This window comes from Sturnira hondurensis, unplaced genomic scaffold (genome assembly GCF_014824575.4).
Source record: "Sturnira hondurensis isolate 20B ecotype Veracruz unplaced genomic scaffold, ASM1482457v3 Scaffold0018097, whole genome shotgun sequence".
NCBI classification, from domain to species: domain Eukaryota; kingdom Metazoa; phylum Chordata; class Mammalia; order Chiroptera; family Phyllostomidae; genus Sturnira; species Sturnira hondurensis.
Window position 1 is genome coordinate 3,122,013 of NW_028090728.1, and position 15,860 is coordinate 3,137,872.

The 15,860-nt window shown below is 46.2% G+C and overlaps 1 protein-coding gene across 7 annotated transcripts in view; it reads right to left on the bottom strand.

The window, feature by feature from the left end:
* The window catches only part of MPRIP (myosin phosphatase Rho interacting protein), a 164,776-nt gene that overhangs the window by 122,731 nt on the left and 26,185 nt on the right, over nucleotides 1–15,860 (bottom strand). For all 7 annotated transcript variants that reach the window (XM_037068876.1, XM_037068877.1, XM_037068875.1 and 4 more), the window contains exons 2-3: nucleotides 6,334–6,411; nucleotides 4,368–4,433 (exon numbers count right to left, since the gene is read on the bottom strand). In XM_037068876.1, the coding sequence (XP_036924771.1) occupies nucleotides 4,368–4,433; nucleotides 6,334–6,411 (144 nt within the window). The remainder of the gene's footprint in view (nucleotides 1–4,367; nucleotides 4,434–6,333; nucleotides 6,412–15,860) is intronic.

A 15,860-nucleotide genomic window follows, 5' to 3' on the forward strand; every position in this document is an offset into this window, starting at 1 on the left:
TGCTCATCCAGTGAGTGGCCGTGAAGAACAAGTCTTCATGCAAACCACTGGGCAACAGGAGTCCTCCTGTAAGCCATATGGCAGCGGCTGCTGATGCTAACCACTGGGCGGCTGGCATCTGATTACCCTCTTCACCCAGCCTCGTCCAAGTGCAACCCTAATGCCTCCTTGTGACTGTCCCCATACATAAGAGAAAATCCTTACCTGCCTGAAATGTTTTTTTAAGGTATTTCAAAGCAACCACCAATGATTTTTTTCACCATCACAGAAATAATGCCACTTTGTTCCCTGGAGGTGCAGTGTATCTGTACCACCTACAGTTTAAGCAGATCAGCACTGACTAACTCACAGGATCAATACCTTAAGCTCCAAGGTCATCTGCCAAAAAGTGGTCCATGGCCCCAAACTCTCAGCTCTGGGCATTCCCCCAATGCCCTATCTGCAGTCCAAGTTTTTCTTGAAGCTTCTTTCTTTTCTTGCATCACTAGCACAGCCCCACTTCTGCCCTAGCAGGACATGAAATAATACCCAACCAACATCCAGGTTGCTGGGAGACTGAAATGTCCTTCAAGGTGTCAGTTCTCATGGCTCCATGACTCTTGGGATGCAGCGTGTGCAGTGCATTTGTGCCCACACAAAGGCATCCCCAGTGGTCACCCTCTTTGTGCTTGCGTAACTGAGCTGAAGGGAATAATGAATTGTGCTGGACTCTAGTTAGGCCTAAAGAAAGATTTCCTGACCAGAATAATTAGTCTTCAAGGAAAGTCCAAACCAGCCTGAATATAATCCAGTGACATCTGAGGCTCCTGCTCTAATTATTAGTCTTTGCAGGACTTCAGAATAGGCCAGCAGACAGAGGGAGGACAAGTAAACCTCAAGGCTCTTAGCAGCCCAGCTCCCACCCCAGAGCTACTCAGAAACCATAGCTAAGTAGAACACACAGAAGCAGCTCTGGGTTACCTCCACGCCTGCTTCCTTTCCTCAAAGGAAATGAGGGTCCAAGTGAAATCAGTGCCCTTGCTCCCACTGCCAGCAAGTTCTACCACCCCACTGGCATGCACCTCCAATTCAGCCACCTCAAACTACTCTGGACGACATGTTTCTATGGCAGAAATCCTCTGTGGCCCATCTGCACTGTACAAATGTGCTCACAGAAGAATGAGAAAGATGAAAATTCTTTTTAAGAAGAAATCAATGATAATTAATAAAGGACTAGGTGTCATACTTATTAATTCCATACATAGATAACATACCCATTAATTTACCCAGAAATAAATTAGAGAAAGCCTCAAAATGCAAAAACTAGCCCTGGCTGGTGTGGCTCATGGATTGAGTGCTGGCCTGTGAACCAAAGGGTCACGGGTATGATTCCCAGTCATGCGACATGCCTGGCGTGCAGGCCAGGTTCTCAGCTGGGGGCATGTGACAGGCAACCACACACTGAAGTTTCTCCCTCTTTCTCCCTCTCTCTAGAAATAAATGAAATCCCCCTCTCTCTAGAAATCTTCTTTTTAAAAACCACAAAAATCAGGACGCATGTGTGGAAATGTATCCACCTGTGTCCTATTCCCCTATGAGCTGTAAAAACCACCCCGAAGTCCAAGGGCACACAGTCTCTGAGGTCCTTGAGGGATACAGTGGTGGGAGAGTGGGGAGACAATCATCTCTACTCACACTTCCAGAACATGCTTTCACTCTTGAAGCAAAGAAATGAACTCTGGGTGGGATGGCGCTAACATATTTTACATGATGTGACTAGATTTTCTAGGATAATCCCAATTTAAAAATACAGTCCAGGACTTCCGCCAAGATGGAGGCATAGGTGGAAACACTGTGCCTTCTCCCACAACCAAGTTTGAATACAACTAAGGTTTGGAGAACAAAGACACAGCCAACAAACAGAAAATTGAATTATACGAAAGTCCGACAGCAACTAACCGTTCAACCAGGACAGTAAGAGGGGCGGAGCCAGCAGCAGAGCAGGGTCGGGCAGAAAAGATCCCCAGACCTAGGCGCGCAAGTAGCCCGGACCCAGTCAGGGTGTGGGGCAGACTGACCGCGGTCGCACATTCGTGCACAGTGAGACGGACCACGCAGGCCCCAGGAGGGTGAACCCAGTGGAGGGCTAACGGCAGTGGCGCACTCGCGTACAGTGGGACGAAACATGCGGGCCCAGGTGACGGTGGCAGCTGCGGCACCAGCCACCTGTGGGGGCCGCGGTGGGAGGTGGCAGATGGGACGCCACTGCTCCTCGTTGACCCCACCCCCACATACAACGTCACAACCCAGCCACTGAGTTGCCCTGCTCTGGTGAACACCTAGGGCTCCGATCCTGCTACTTAACAGGCACGAACAGCCCAAAAGATGGCGCAAGAAGAACTCAAAGTCCCAGAGCCCATAACTCTAAGCGACCGAGAAATTGCCAGCCTCTCAGAAGCACAATTCAAGACACTGGTGATCAGGATGCTCACAGAACTGGTTGATTATAGTCACAAATTAGAGGAACATATGAAGGCTAAACTAATTGAAATGAAGGGAGATGTCCAGGAAACCAATAGCGATGGAAAGGAAACTGGGACTCAAATCAATGGAATGGACCAGAAGGAAGAATGAAACATCCAACCAGAAAGGAATGGAGAAATGAGAATTCAAAAAAATGAGGAGAGGCTTAGGAACCTCCAGGACATCTTTAAACGTTCCAACATCCGGATTATAGGGGTACCAGAAGGGGGAAAGAAACAGCCATGAGTGGAAAACTTATTTGAACAAATAATAAAGGAGAACTTCCCCAGTCTGGCAAAGGAAATAGACTTCCAGGATATCCAGGAAGCTCAGAGAGTCCCAAAGAAGTTGGACCCAAGAAGGAACACACCAAGGCACATCATAATTACATTAGCCAAGACTAAAATGAAGGAAAGAATCCAAGAAGGAGCAAGAGATAAGGGGACAGTCACCTACAAAGGAGTACCCATCAGACTGTCAGCGGATTTCTCAAAAGACACCTTACAGGCAAGAAAGGGCTGGAAAGAAGTATTCCAAGTCACGAAATCCAAAGACCTACAGCCAAGATTTCTTTATCCAGCAAAACTTTCATTTAGAATGGAAGGACAGATAAAGTGCTTCTCAGATAAGGTCAAGTTCAAGGAGTTCATCATCACCAAGCCCTTATTATATGAAATGCTAAAGGGACTTATATAAGAAAAAGAAGATGGAAAATATTAACAGTGAAAGGACAGCAAACTCACAGTTAGTAACAACCACACCTAAAACAAAAGCAAACCAAGAGGACAGCTAAATCAGGAGTGGAACCATAGAAATGAAGATCACATGAAGGGTTAGCAACAGGGGAGTGGGAGGAGGAGAAGGGGGGAGAAGGCACAGAAAATAGCATAGACAGTAGGTAGAAAATAGATAGGGGAGAGGGCAAGAATAGTGGGGGAAATACAGAATCCAAAGAACTTGAGACATGTGGTTATAAACTAAGGGGGGGAGAATGGTGGGGGAGGGGGTGTGCGGGTGGAGGGGAATAAGGGGGGGAATAGAACAACTATAATGGTATAATCAATAAAATATATTAAAAAAGATACAGTCCAAACGAATGCACACACACTCACATACTCAAGTAGAACCAGAAAAGGTGCTCAAATCATCCACCTTCAACCCTTCATAAAGCCTGGAATTTGCTCATACCTTAGAAAAGTTAGGAGACCAATCTTCTTTAGAGAAAAAAATCAAGATACAAAATGGGTAGAAAAAGAAAAGTCAGAACATTCTACCTGACTGGTTTTCAAGTTTGCCTCTGGACCAAGAGCCATAGTCATCCAGCCCAGGAAGCGGGAAGCAAACCAGGTGGGTGGCAGGGCAGGAAGGAGCGTGTATGCCTTGGCTTAAAGACCAAAAGAACACTGACAACCAGCAGGCCTCTGCAGAGCAATTGGATGTGTAAGAACAATTATAGCAACAGAACCGAGAGGCAGTCTTAGGACTACAGCAGGTGCATATGTGCTCAACTTCCACATGCACACCTAGGGCCAGCCCCTGATCTGCCCCTGCAGGTCCATAGCCTGTTCCACTTCTAATTAGGAATGCTATTGCCAAGACCAACCCCTGTTAGCCTTGGACAGAAGGACTTCCTCCCTCATTACTTAACTCTCACCCATGACCACTGAAGACATCTCAAGCCAAAGGTCTGGGTTTTAAAGGGTCATCTTTATCAGTTGTCATAAGCTCTTCAAAAATTCTAGGCCCCAAAAGAGGAGTCTAAGTGAGAGCACACAGATTCTGTGCTCACAGATGATGCAAATGCAGACCCAAAGCAGTGGCCTGGAGAAGAGAGAAATGGGGAGTGGGTAGAGGAAAACACTCACCATCTCATCCAGGGCGTAGCGCAGGAGTCCGTGTTCGTACAGGATAAAGAACCGTCGCTGCCACTTCTGTAAAGGAACCCAAAGTGGGTGTTTAGGAGGGTTCTGGCCTTGATCTCCATGTGCTAAGTCCCTGAATCTGCCAAACTTGTATCTAAAGAATGCTGGTTCCACAGCTTCCATTTCTGAGGCAGATGTCAGGAAAAGAAGGAGCCAAGGCAGAAGAATGGTGATTTATTAGCCAGAATTAGGCCAGAGGAGAGGCCCAAGCCACATAGTGTTTCCACATAAGTTATTGAGATTTAACAAGGTGCCTGGTTTATTTTAATTTGCAAGCTCCTCAGAAACAGTGATGTCTTGGTCACCTTTTTGAATTCTTTATGTACCTAGCACAGTGCTTATTATATAATATGTATCAATATTTGATGAATTATCTGACATGATATGGAACCACCTGAGAATTGCAAGCACTGATTCCCTGCTTCTGAAAAAATCTAGGAAACTACTATGAAAGGGTGTCGTCTCCATGACCTATAAGGAATGGGAGACAGGGGAAAAGGTAGCCAGGCTCTAGTACTCACTGAGAAGTGAGCTAACAAAAGTCAAAACTGAGGAGCTATGAGATCAGTGGGGACAACTCCAATGTCCAGGGAATATATGACTAACAGGGTGCCTTCTCTCTGCTCTCCAAAGGCCAGGTACTGGGGGCCAATGGTGGTCCAATGGCACTGAGAGCAGAATAAAAAAGATCATGAGGGTATGTGCCTTTCTCATGAGGATCTCATGACCTATTTTCACCACTTCAAAAAGCTCAACATAATTCATACTTTTACGGACAATAAGGCCATAAGAATTATCTAAAATATCATGCCTCTTTTCTTTGAGCCAGAATTACATCATTTATAATAATGATTTTCCCATTAGAAGCTGGGAATGGCAATTCTGTAAGATGTAAATACAAATGGGAAAAGGAGCTGCTTCCTGGTTACTACAGGCATTGAAACATAGTCCTCTGGCCTGGGTGGCAGAAACAGACACTCTTCCCCCTTACAAAGAGGACCAGTAGAGGACTGGTTCCATGCTGGGTGTCCAAGGGGAAACTGCCTAGGAAACATTCCCAAGGCTCCAATTTGTAGCCTTTAAGGACAAAGCCCATTGTAGAAGGAATCCTAAAGAACCATACACAAGGCGTGTGGGGCACTGTGCTGCCCCCCGCGAGTGTGGTGTTCGGGCTGGCAGCAGCAGAGATCAAGAGGCAGTCAGAGGCTCTCTGGGAGATCAGGGGACAAGAAGGGAGCAGAGCTGCAGCAATGGGTGGGGTACAGGTTGCAGCACCTGGAAAAGAGCATTTAGAAAAGGAAACATATCGTTTTCACTGGAGTCAAATTCAAAGGGGATCCCTGGCAGAGGCATAAACCACTGGTCAGGAACAAGGCACCAGCAGCCTGCGCACAGCAGGAACCCACATTGGGCTGGAGTGCCTAGGAGAGCAGGAACAAAAACGAAAGTTGGTCCTCAGACCCTCATTCCTTCACTGGCACTCATTTGCTGAGCCCCTCGCTGGCTGGGGAAGACAAGAGGAGAGGAAAGTGAAGAGGGAAGGAGGGCCCTGACACTGAAGAAACTGGGAGCCCAACTAGCATGTAATTGCAAACATTTGCTGAATTGCCCCCTTGCCTTTTCTGTTAACTATTTAACTTTTCCATTTAACTATTTCTAGAGTCAGGATGACCCATGAAACAGGCAGCACCATGTGAGAACTTATTTTGAAGGAAGCACTAGGCTTAACTAGGTGTAAGTGAGACTTTTCCTATGGGTTCTATGAACTTTCCAATGGGGTTCCCTGCTGATCATACCATTCAGCAATCCACTTGTCAAATCCACATCTCCTTCTTCCTTTCTGTCAATTCACCCTTAGGGGAGCCCCTCTCTGGTTCCTCCCACCCCAGGAGTTCACTGATTCCCTTACCCGAGACCGATGCACTGGGTTGTCAAAGTCAGTCCCATCTGGAGCCAGAAGCAGCCAGCCACCATAAATGGGTTTTGCCTGGAGGAGAAAAGGGCAGGTAGTCAGTGGCCTTAGACCAGAGAGAGAACAGGTTTAAACAGTCAAATTAATGACAAGCACTTGTGAGAAACAGAAGTCACCTCTGCCTAGCATATTCTACACATTTCATTCCCCAGCCACAGGCTGGGTCTCCAAGGAAGATGTGTGACAGCAAAAGGCTCAGGGGAGGTCTGCAGCACCTGGTACAGAGAGTGAAACAGAAAACCCAGTGGGAAGATGACAAACTGCAGAGTACAGAACCTCCTAAGGAACAGATGCCTCTCTCGAGTTCCTGATCAAGCCACTAAGATCAGAAAAAATGGCATTTTCTTCAATAACCATGTGAGTGCTGGGGTGTGCCAGGTACTAGGTATATCACATGAACAACGCAGTCAAACATCCTCACCCTGATGGTATGAAACAGGGCCTGGAAGAAGAAACACCGCTTCAGTGCTCACAGCTAGCACTGGCCAAAGAATCACCAAATTACTGGTTGTATGACCTTGAGCTGAGAACTCTTTGAGTTTCAATTCTCCCATTTGAAAGTGGGGGTGGATAATAATTATATTTACACCTCATGAAACTTATGTGAGGATGGATCAGATAATGCAAAGGAATGTAAATGGTGTAGCCACTGGTTACAGTGGTGGAAAACTGTTTGGCAGTTCCTCAAAAGGTTAAACGTAGAATTCCATACACCCCAGAATTCCACTCTTAGCTATATACACCCAAGAAAACTTAAAGCAAGTGCTCAAATAAAAACCTGGACATGATGTTCACAGCAGCAGTACAGACAATGACCAAAAGGTAAAACAATCTAATGACCATTAATAGATGAATGGATAAACTGTGGTACATCCACGCAGTGCCCTATCATTCAGCAATAAGAAGGCGTAAGTACTGACACCCACTACCACGTGGATGAACCTTGAAGGCTTTATGTTGAGAGAAGATAGACACAAAAGACCACACATAGTATGATTCCACTTTTATGAAAAGGTAAATCCAGAGAAGCAGAAAGCAGATTAGCAGTTGCCAGCACATGGAGGGAACAGGAGATAGGGAGTGCACACTAACAGTTATGGGGATTCTTTTTAGGGTGATGAAAATGTTCTGGAGTAAGATAGTGGAGATGGTTGCATGACCTTGTGAATATGCTAAAAACTACTGAATTGTACACTTTAAGAGCATGAATTTTATGACATATAAATTACATCTCAAAAAGAACTGAGGAAAAAATACTGAGTACAGTGTTTGGCCTGTAAGTACTTAATAAATGTGTTAGCTACTATTATACTTTTATATTCAAAGAGTCCTCCTCATCCAAGACCCTGGCAGTAGGAGCTCAATATGAACTAAAAGATTCAGACAGATACTCTGGCTCTGCTTCCCTTTTCAGCCACATCCAACTGGTGACAAGGGACTGGAAAAGCCATAAACAGGCCTATCTGTCCACTACACTTTTGATGGGCAGTAACACAAATTAAAACCCAACCCCCACCCTACACAGAAGGAATGATCTCGGGGTGAGCCTCAGCGGTCCTCCTGCCACACCACTTCATTCAATAGCTGCGGAATCTATAACTCAGAGATGGAAGGTCACTTGCAAGAGACACACTGTATCTGGGTGAGCCACGAATACTCTTTTTTCTTGGCTGCTGCAGGGTCCTCAAGGACCCCAGGGGAAGCACACTGGCTTTTACCCATGAACATGAACAGAGCAGGTAAGAGGGGCTGTGGGCAAGAGGTATGGGGTGGGCTGAAGGGTGGGGGTGAGAGGGCAGCTATGATGAAACACAGGAGTGGGTACCAGCAGTGAACCAGGGATAGATTAGAGGGATACAATGCAGGAGGGCCATGACCTGAGTGGGAATACAATTCTGCTTGGGAAAGCAGAGCAAAGAGAGTAGAGGCCTATTTTTTCAGCAAGCACCAGCGGCGCACAGCCATCCCCAAGCAAGCAAGCAAGCACACTCAGCCTCTCTCCCACATCACTCAGGGCTATGCATACTTGGCAGATCTCACAAAAGCCCTCATGAAGCACTAGAGTAGGTATCCTGAGCCAGGTCAACCCCCACTTTGCTTATCATCATAAAGTCCCCCAAATTAAAACAGAGAGATTAGACCACGGTCATGTCCCCTCCATTTCTGTCTAGCTTTCATTATACAGCACCCTCCTAGTCTCTGGCTGCAATGCACTGGGGCAACTTCACGTTATCAGCTCTATCTACTTGACCTGTCCCTAATGGGACAGCGGGAGACCCAAGAAACTGGCACAGGTCTCCTCAGAACCAGACACTGTCTCACCCCAATCCATCATCAGTATCATTCACTCAACAATTGTCTACTTAGGCTTACCATGTGCATCGCCCTGTGGCCTGCCAGCACCCACCTTGCTTGGCCATGACTTCCTTCTACACATCACCCCAAAGGGTATCCCTTCCAAATATGCAGGTTATCCTGAAAGATGGGAACGCTGGGCCAACGGAAGGCACAGGACAAGAAACAAGTGCCCTGGGAGGAGGAGCAGACTGGGAAGTAGGTAACATTCCATCAAGAACATTTACCAAGGCAAATTCATAGCAACAAGAGGCAGGTGAGTGGTTGCTTATGGCCAAGGGAGAGAAGGATTAGGGGATGAGAGCTAAGAGGTACAAGGGTTCTTTGGGGATGATGAATATGTTCTAAAATTGATTGTGGTGATGATAGCTGTACACCTCTGGGAATATACTGAAAATCATCAAATTATATGCTTTAATTGGGTCAATTGCAGGGTATGTGAATGTTCTCTTAATAAAGCTGTTAAACAAAATCACTTACCAAGGCCCATGTCAGGCAATGGAGCAACAGAGATACATAAGAAACTGCTCCTATCCTCCTGGGTTCACAGTCCAAAAGAAATGTAAACTAATGAACTAACTCTTCCCACACCTAAGAAGAACGTATCTGGGGAGGGGCCTGGGAGCAGGTCATTTTGAAAGGTTTCAAGTGATACTGCTTCACTCCCCCTCCCCCCACCAAATTTGGGAAAATTCATTCAAAGAGATAGGAACAAAGGTTTCAAAGGTCAATAACCTGGTCTGTTGGTTTGTAGGAAGGTTGGTGGAATGTGCCAGACACAGAAGGCAGAGGGGGAGCAAGAAGCAGCAGGCACAGGCCTGACAGAGTAGGGGTGGAGCAAGAAGCACCTACAGGGTTGACTTGATGCCTACAGCTGAACAACAAGCACAACCAGGTGTCCACTGCACAGCTCCAGGGTCACTGGGAGACCCTGCCACCCTGCACTACCATCTGAAGTGAGCAAATGGGGGAGCAGAAATCACCTTGAAGGAGGTGAGCCCCCCCACCACACACACAGAGGAGGATAGACTGGGTTAGAGAGGGCTCTCTGGGCACGGGCATAGTGGCAGGAATGCTGTGTTACAGGGACGGCAAGGAAGGAGCCAAGGTAACAGAGCAGATCAGCTCATGCTGTTTCTTAAAACTTCTCAGCACCTCTTACTGAGAACATCCCAACTCTGTCACCCAGTCCAGAAGCCTAAGAAGCCAAGTACCAGGATGACCAACTCAGAGCTGCTTCTTCCTTGGATAACCTGCCACCCTGACCTGGCCACCCGGCCCAGGAAGCACTGCAGCTTCTCCCAGTATCTCTCAGACTATCTGAAATGCCGACATCAGACCCAGTCACGTCAGTAACCAGAAGCACCCAGCAGAGCCACTGTCACAAGTGGTTTTGTGAGGCAGCAGTTCCCCCTTCTCAATCTTCACCTTCTTCCTTGGGTCAATGCCTCCAACAGGCTGGAAGGCCTTCTCTTCCTGAGAACCCATAACCTGAATCACAACTTTGAAACAGACAACCCAAGGAACCTGGCACACAGCAGTATGCTCTAGCTGCTCTTAGTGGTATGCTAGCTAGTTTTTTTATTTTCTGACTTGTTTTTCTTGTTGTTGTTTGTTTGTTTGGGGAGGTGCAGGAGAAGCAGCTCTCTGTTCAGTCAATCCTGAGGGTCCAAGCTGGGCTGTAAGGACCCAAAGGGTGGGGCTGGGTTGTTTCAGGCAGGCTACCCAGGCAAAAGCACAATAGCCTGCACCTACACTCCATGTACAAGTCACCAAGTGAAAGCACCCCCTGACCTGCTTCTCTTTCAATTTAGCCCAGTCTTCCCTCACAGAGGCTGCTGGTGGTCTGGGCAGACTTCCCAACCCAAAGCCCCTCCAAATAGGGTTCCCTGAAACTTCTGCTTCCTGGAAGATGGGGTAGATATAATTTTCCCTATTCTTCCAATGTAAAAGTAAAACCCTGGACACTGCATATGAGACAAACCAGAGAACACTCTGCAAAGTGGGGAAAAGGCAGGCAGGATGGCGACACTTTAGGACCCAAGAAACGACAAGGAGGTGAGTGCCTTGGGTTTTCTTTTTGCCTCACTGTCCCAAAAGGAGGACTGGAGGAGCAGGCAACCTGGGAATGCCAAGAGACACAGACAAAATATAAAAGCTGTTCTCAGCCAAAGAGCCAGGGAAGAGACAACCTGGCAAGACAGAAAACTCTTCAGACAATAACCACCCTACTCCAGCCAGACAGCACAGGAAAGATGCAGCCCAATCCCCACCACGACAACAAAGGCTAGACTCCCACCTTGCTGGCTGAGAGGAGTCCCAGCACCACTGTCAGGGAAGTGTCAGGAGGCCAGGCAGGGAGCTAGTACCTCCATCCCCACACTGCAGCAACAAGGTACCCTCCCTCTTCCTGTTGAGATAATGTCAGAGGAGTACATCTGGGGAGCTGAACCCCTCTCCACCCCAAAGTAACAAGGCACCTCCCACCTGAGGTGTCAATGTAAGCCAAGCTGGGGGCAGGGCAGGGATGGGGGGGGGGGTGGCCAGTGCTTCCATCTAAAAATAAAAAAGGCAGGACCTCCCTTTCCCCTGCCAAAGTAGTGTCAGAAAACTCCAACTGAAAGGGAAGGGTCAAACACAATCCAGAGTCACCTAACAAAAATGTTCATGTTTCAGTCAAAAAATCAGTATTGTACCAAGAACCATGAAGATTGTAAACTGAATGAACAAAGACACTTGACAGAGGCCAACACTGAGGTACACATGTCAGAATTACCTGATGATAATCTTAAAGCAGCCATGCTAAAGTGCTTCAACAAGAAATTACGGTCCGATCAAGATGGAGGCGTAGGTAGACATGTTTCACCTCTTCAGGCAACCACAGAAAGAATTACAACTAGATCTCAAAACAACCATAGAAAGAATTAAAACTAGATCTCGAAACAATTAGCACCCAGAGCCATCAGAAAATTGAGCCATATGGAAGTCTGACAACTGAGGATTTAAAGAAGCCCCATTCAGCCCTGGCTGTTGTGATTCAGTGGACTGAGCACCGGCCCAAGAACCATAAAGAAGCTGCCTTCACTCAGATGGGTAGAAGAGATGGGTGGAAAGGCATGGAGATGCCGTGTGACAAGAGGAGGCAGCAGCGGAGGCAAAACAGCGGAGGCAAAATGGACAGTCCCAAATTCACATATAAAGATCTAGAGAGATAACTTGGGAAAAGAGTCCTCCCAGCCCCAGGCCAGACTGCACAGCCCAGGGTTCCAGGAAGATAAATACCCATAACTCTGGCTGTAAAAACCCAGTAGGGTAGCCCTGGCTGGTGTAGCTCAGTGGATTGAGTGTGGGCCTGCGAACCAGAGGATCATGGTTCGATTCCCAGTCAGGGCACATGCCTGGGTTTCAGGCCAGTTCCCAGCAGGGGACACACGAAAGGCAACCATACATTGATATTTCTCTCCCTCTCTCCTTCCCTTCCCCTCTGAAGATAAAGAAAGAAAATCTTTAAAAAAAAACCCGGTAGGGTTTGTGGCAGAAGAAACTGCCGAATTTTCAGGAGACTCCAATTATAGGGCCCACACAGACAGTGCGTATGCAAACCCACCCACTCTGGGACTCACCACCCGGGCAACAGCTGGAAGGGCACCAGTCACATCCGGAAAGTGAGTGAAGTTACTTGAAATGGGACAGGTGCTGGGAAAACCTCCCGAGGCCAGGCAGCAGCACTGACCTCTCTGTAAGCCCTCCCCATACACAGAGCCACAAAGCAGTGAAGCAGGTTGCTCTGCCCCAGCAATCACCTCAGGCTCCACATAATTCACAGGTGCCTTTTCTATAATAGGCCACACTACTAAGACAGGGGGCCAAAGCACCTCTCCATAATACACAGAAATACACACAGGGAGTCTGCCAAATTGAGGAGACAAAGAAATATGGCCCAAATGAAAGAACAGAACAAAACCACAGAAAAAGAACTAAACGAAACAAAGATAGCTAATCTATCAGATTCAGAGTTCAAAATACTGGTGATCTGGAGGCTCAAAGAACTCACTGAGGATGGCAAATGCATAAGGGGAGAAATGAAGGCTACACTAAGTGAGATAAAGAAAAATCTACAGGGACCCAACAGTGAAGTGAAGGTGGCCAGGACTCGAATCAACTATTTGGAGCATAAGGAATAAACAAACATTCCACCAGAATAGCAAGAAGAAAAAAGAATTTAAAAAACCAAGGAGAATACAAGGACCCTCTGAGACATCACCAAATGTACCAACATCTGAATCATAAAGACACCAGAAGAAGAGGAAGAGAAAGAAATTGAAAACTTATTTGAAAAAAAAAATAAAAGAAAACTTCTCTAATCTGGCAAAGGATACAGACATACAAATCCAGGAAGCACAGAGAGTGCCAAACAAGTTGGACCCAAAGAGGAACATACCAAAACACATCTTAATTAAAATGCCAAAGGTTAAAGATAAACAGAGAATCTTAAAAGCAACAAGAGAAAAGCAGAGTTACCTACAAAGGAGTTCCCAGTAAGACTATCAGCCAATTTCTCAAAAGAAACTTTGCAGGCAAGCAGGGACTGGCAAAAAGTATTCAAAGTGATGAACAGCAAGGACCTGCAACCTAGATTATTCTACCCAGCGAAGTTATCATTTAGAATGGATGGGCAGATAAAGTGCTTCCCAGAGAATGTAAAGCTAAAGGAGTTCATCATCACCAGGCCAGTATTACATGACATGTCAAAGGGACCTATTCAAGAAAAAGAGGATCAAAACTATGAACATTAAAATGGCAATAAATTCACAACTATCAACAACTGAATCCAAAAAACAAACAGAAACAACTAGAACAGGAACAGTCCTTTGGAGGGTTATCAGCTGAGAGGGGGGAAGTGGAGAATGGTGGTAAAAGGTGCAGGGATTAAGAAGTATAATCGGCCCTGGCTGGTGTGGCTCAGTGAATTGAGTGCAGGCCTGCAAACCAAAAGGTCACCTGTTCAATTCCCAGTCAGGGCACATACCTGGGTTGCAAACCAAGTCCAATGTTTCTCTCCCCCTCCCTTCAAAAGTAAATACATACAATCTTTTTTTAAAAATTGATTTTTAAAACTCCCCCAAAATAAATCTCAGGCCCAGAGGGTTTTATTAGAGAATTCTACCAAATGTTTAAAGAATTAATACCAATTCTACAGTCTTTTCCAGAAAATAGAAGAAGAAAAAAATACTTTCCAAGTCATTTTATTAAGCTACTATTAACCTGATATCAAAATCAGACACAGTACCAAAAAGGGGGGAGAAAAAGAACTACAGACCAATATTCCTCATAAATATAAATGCAAAAATCAACAATATTAGCAAAATAGAATTCAGCAATATATTGAAAGAATTATATATATACTACAACAAAATGGGGTTTATTCCAGAGATGAAAGGCTGGTTTAGTATTTTTTTAATTCAATATAATCTATCATATTAATAGGCTACAGAAGAAAAGCTCTGTGATCTTACCCTTCAATGCAAAAAAAAAAAAGGCATTTGACAAAGTTCAACACACATTCACGATTTAGATGATTTAGAAAACAAACAAAACAACCCTGGAAAGTAGAAATAGACGGGAGTTTCTTCAACTGATAATGAGAATCTCCAAAGAACTAGAGAGCACATTGCACATAATGGTGAATGGTGAGAGACTAAATGCTTCCCCTCTACGATCAGTAACTAAGCAATGACATCACTCTCAGACCTCTTATTCAACAAGGGGGTAGAATTTCTAGCCAGTACAATAAGTCAAGGAAAGGAAATAGAAGGCACACAGATCAGAAAGAAGAAATAAAATATTTACAGATGACATAATTGTCTAAGTAGAAAACCACAAGGAACCTATAGATATAAGATTGGTGTAAAAAATATCGACTGCAGGGACTTCCGCCAAGATGGAGGCATAGGTGGAAACACTGTGCCTTCTCCCAGAACCAAGTTTGAATACAACTAAGGTTTGGTGAACAAAGACACAGCCAAAGGACAGAAAAATGAATTATACGAAAGTCTGACAGCAACTAACCGTTCAACGGAGACAGTAAGAGGGGCAGAGCCAGCAGTGGAGCTGGGTCGGGCAGGACAGATCCACCGACCTAGGCGAGCAGGCAGCCCGGAACCAGTTGGGGTGTGGGGCAGACTGACCGCAGTCGCACATTTGCGCANGAAATAGAAGGCACACAGATCAGAAAGAAGAAATAAAATATTTACAGATGACATAATTGTCTAAGTAGAAAACCACAAGGAACCTATAGATATAAGATTGGTATAAAAAATATCGACTGCAGGGACTTCCGCCAAGATGGAGGCATAGGTGGAAACACTGTGCCTTCTCCCAGAACCAAGTTTGAATACAACTAAGGTTTGGAGAACAAAGACGCAGCCAAAGGACAGAAAATTGAATTATACGAAAGTCTGACAGCAACTAACCGTTCAACGGGGACAGTAAGAGGGGCAGAGCCAGCAGTGGAGCTGGGTCGGGCAGGACAGATCCACCGACCTAGGCGAGCAGGCAGCCCGGAACCAGTTGGGGTGTGGGGCAGACTGACCGCAGTCGCACATTTGCGCACAGTGAGACGGACCACGCAGGCCCCAGGGGGTGAGGGCTGACAGCAGTGGCATACTCGCGTGCAGTGGGACAAAACGCGTGGGCCCGGTGACGGTGGCAGCTGCCGCACCTGTGGGGGCCGTGGCAGGAGACGGCAGACGGGACGCCACTGCTCCTCGTTGACCCCACCCCCACATACAACGTCACAACCCAGCCACTGAGTTGCCCTGCTCTAGTGAACACCTAGGGCTCCGATCCTGCTACTTAACAGGCACGAACGGCCCAAAAGATGGCGCAAGAAGAACTCAAAGTCCCAGAGCCCATAACTCTAAGCGACCGAGAAATTGCCAGCCTCTCAGAAGCACAATTCAAGACACTGGTGATCAGGATGCTCACAGAACTGGTTGATTATAGTCACAAATTAGAGGAACATATGAAGGCTAAACTAATTGAAATGAAGGGAGATGTCCAGGAAACCAATAGCGATGGAAAGGAAACTGGGACTCAAATCAATGGAA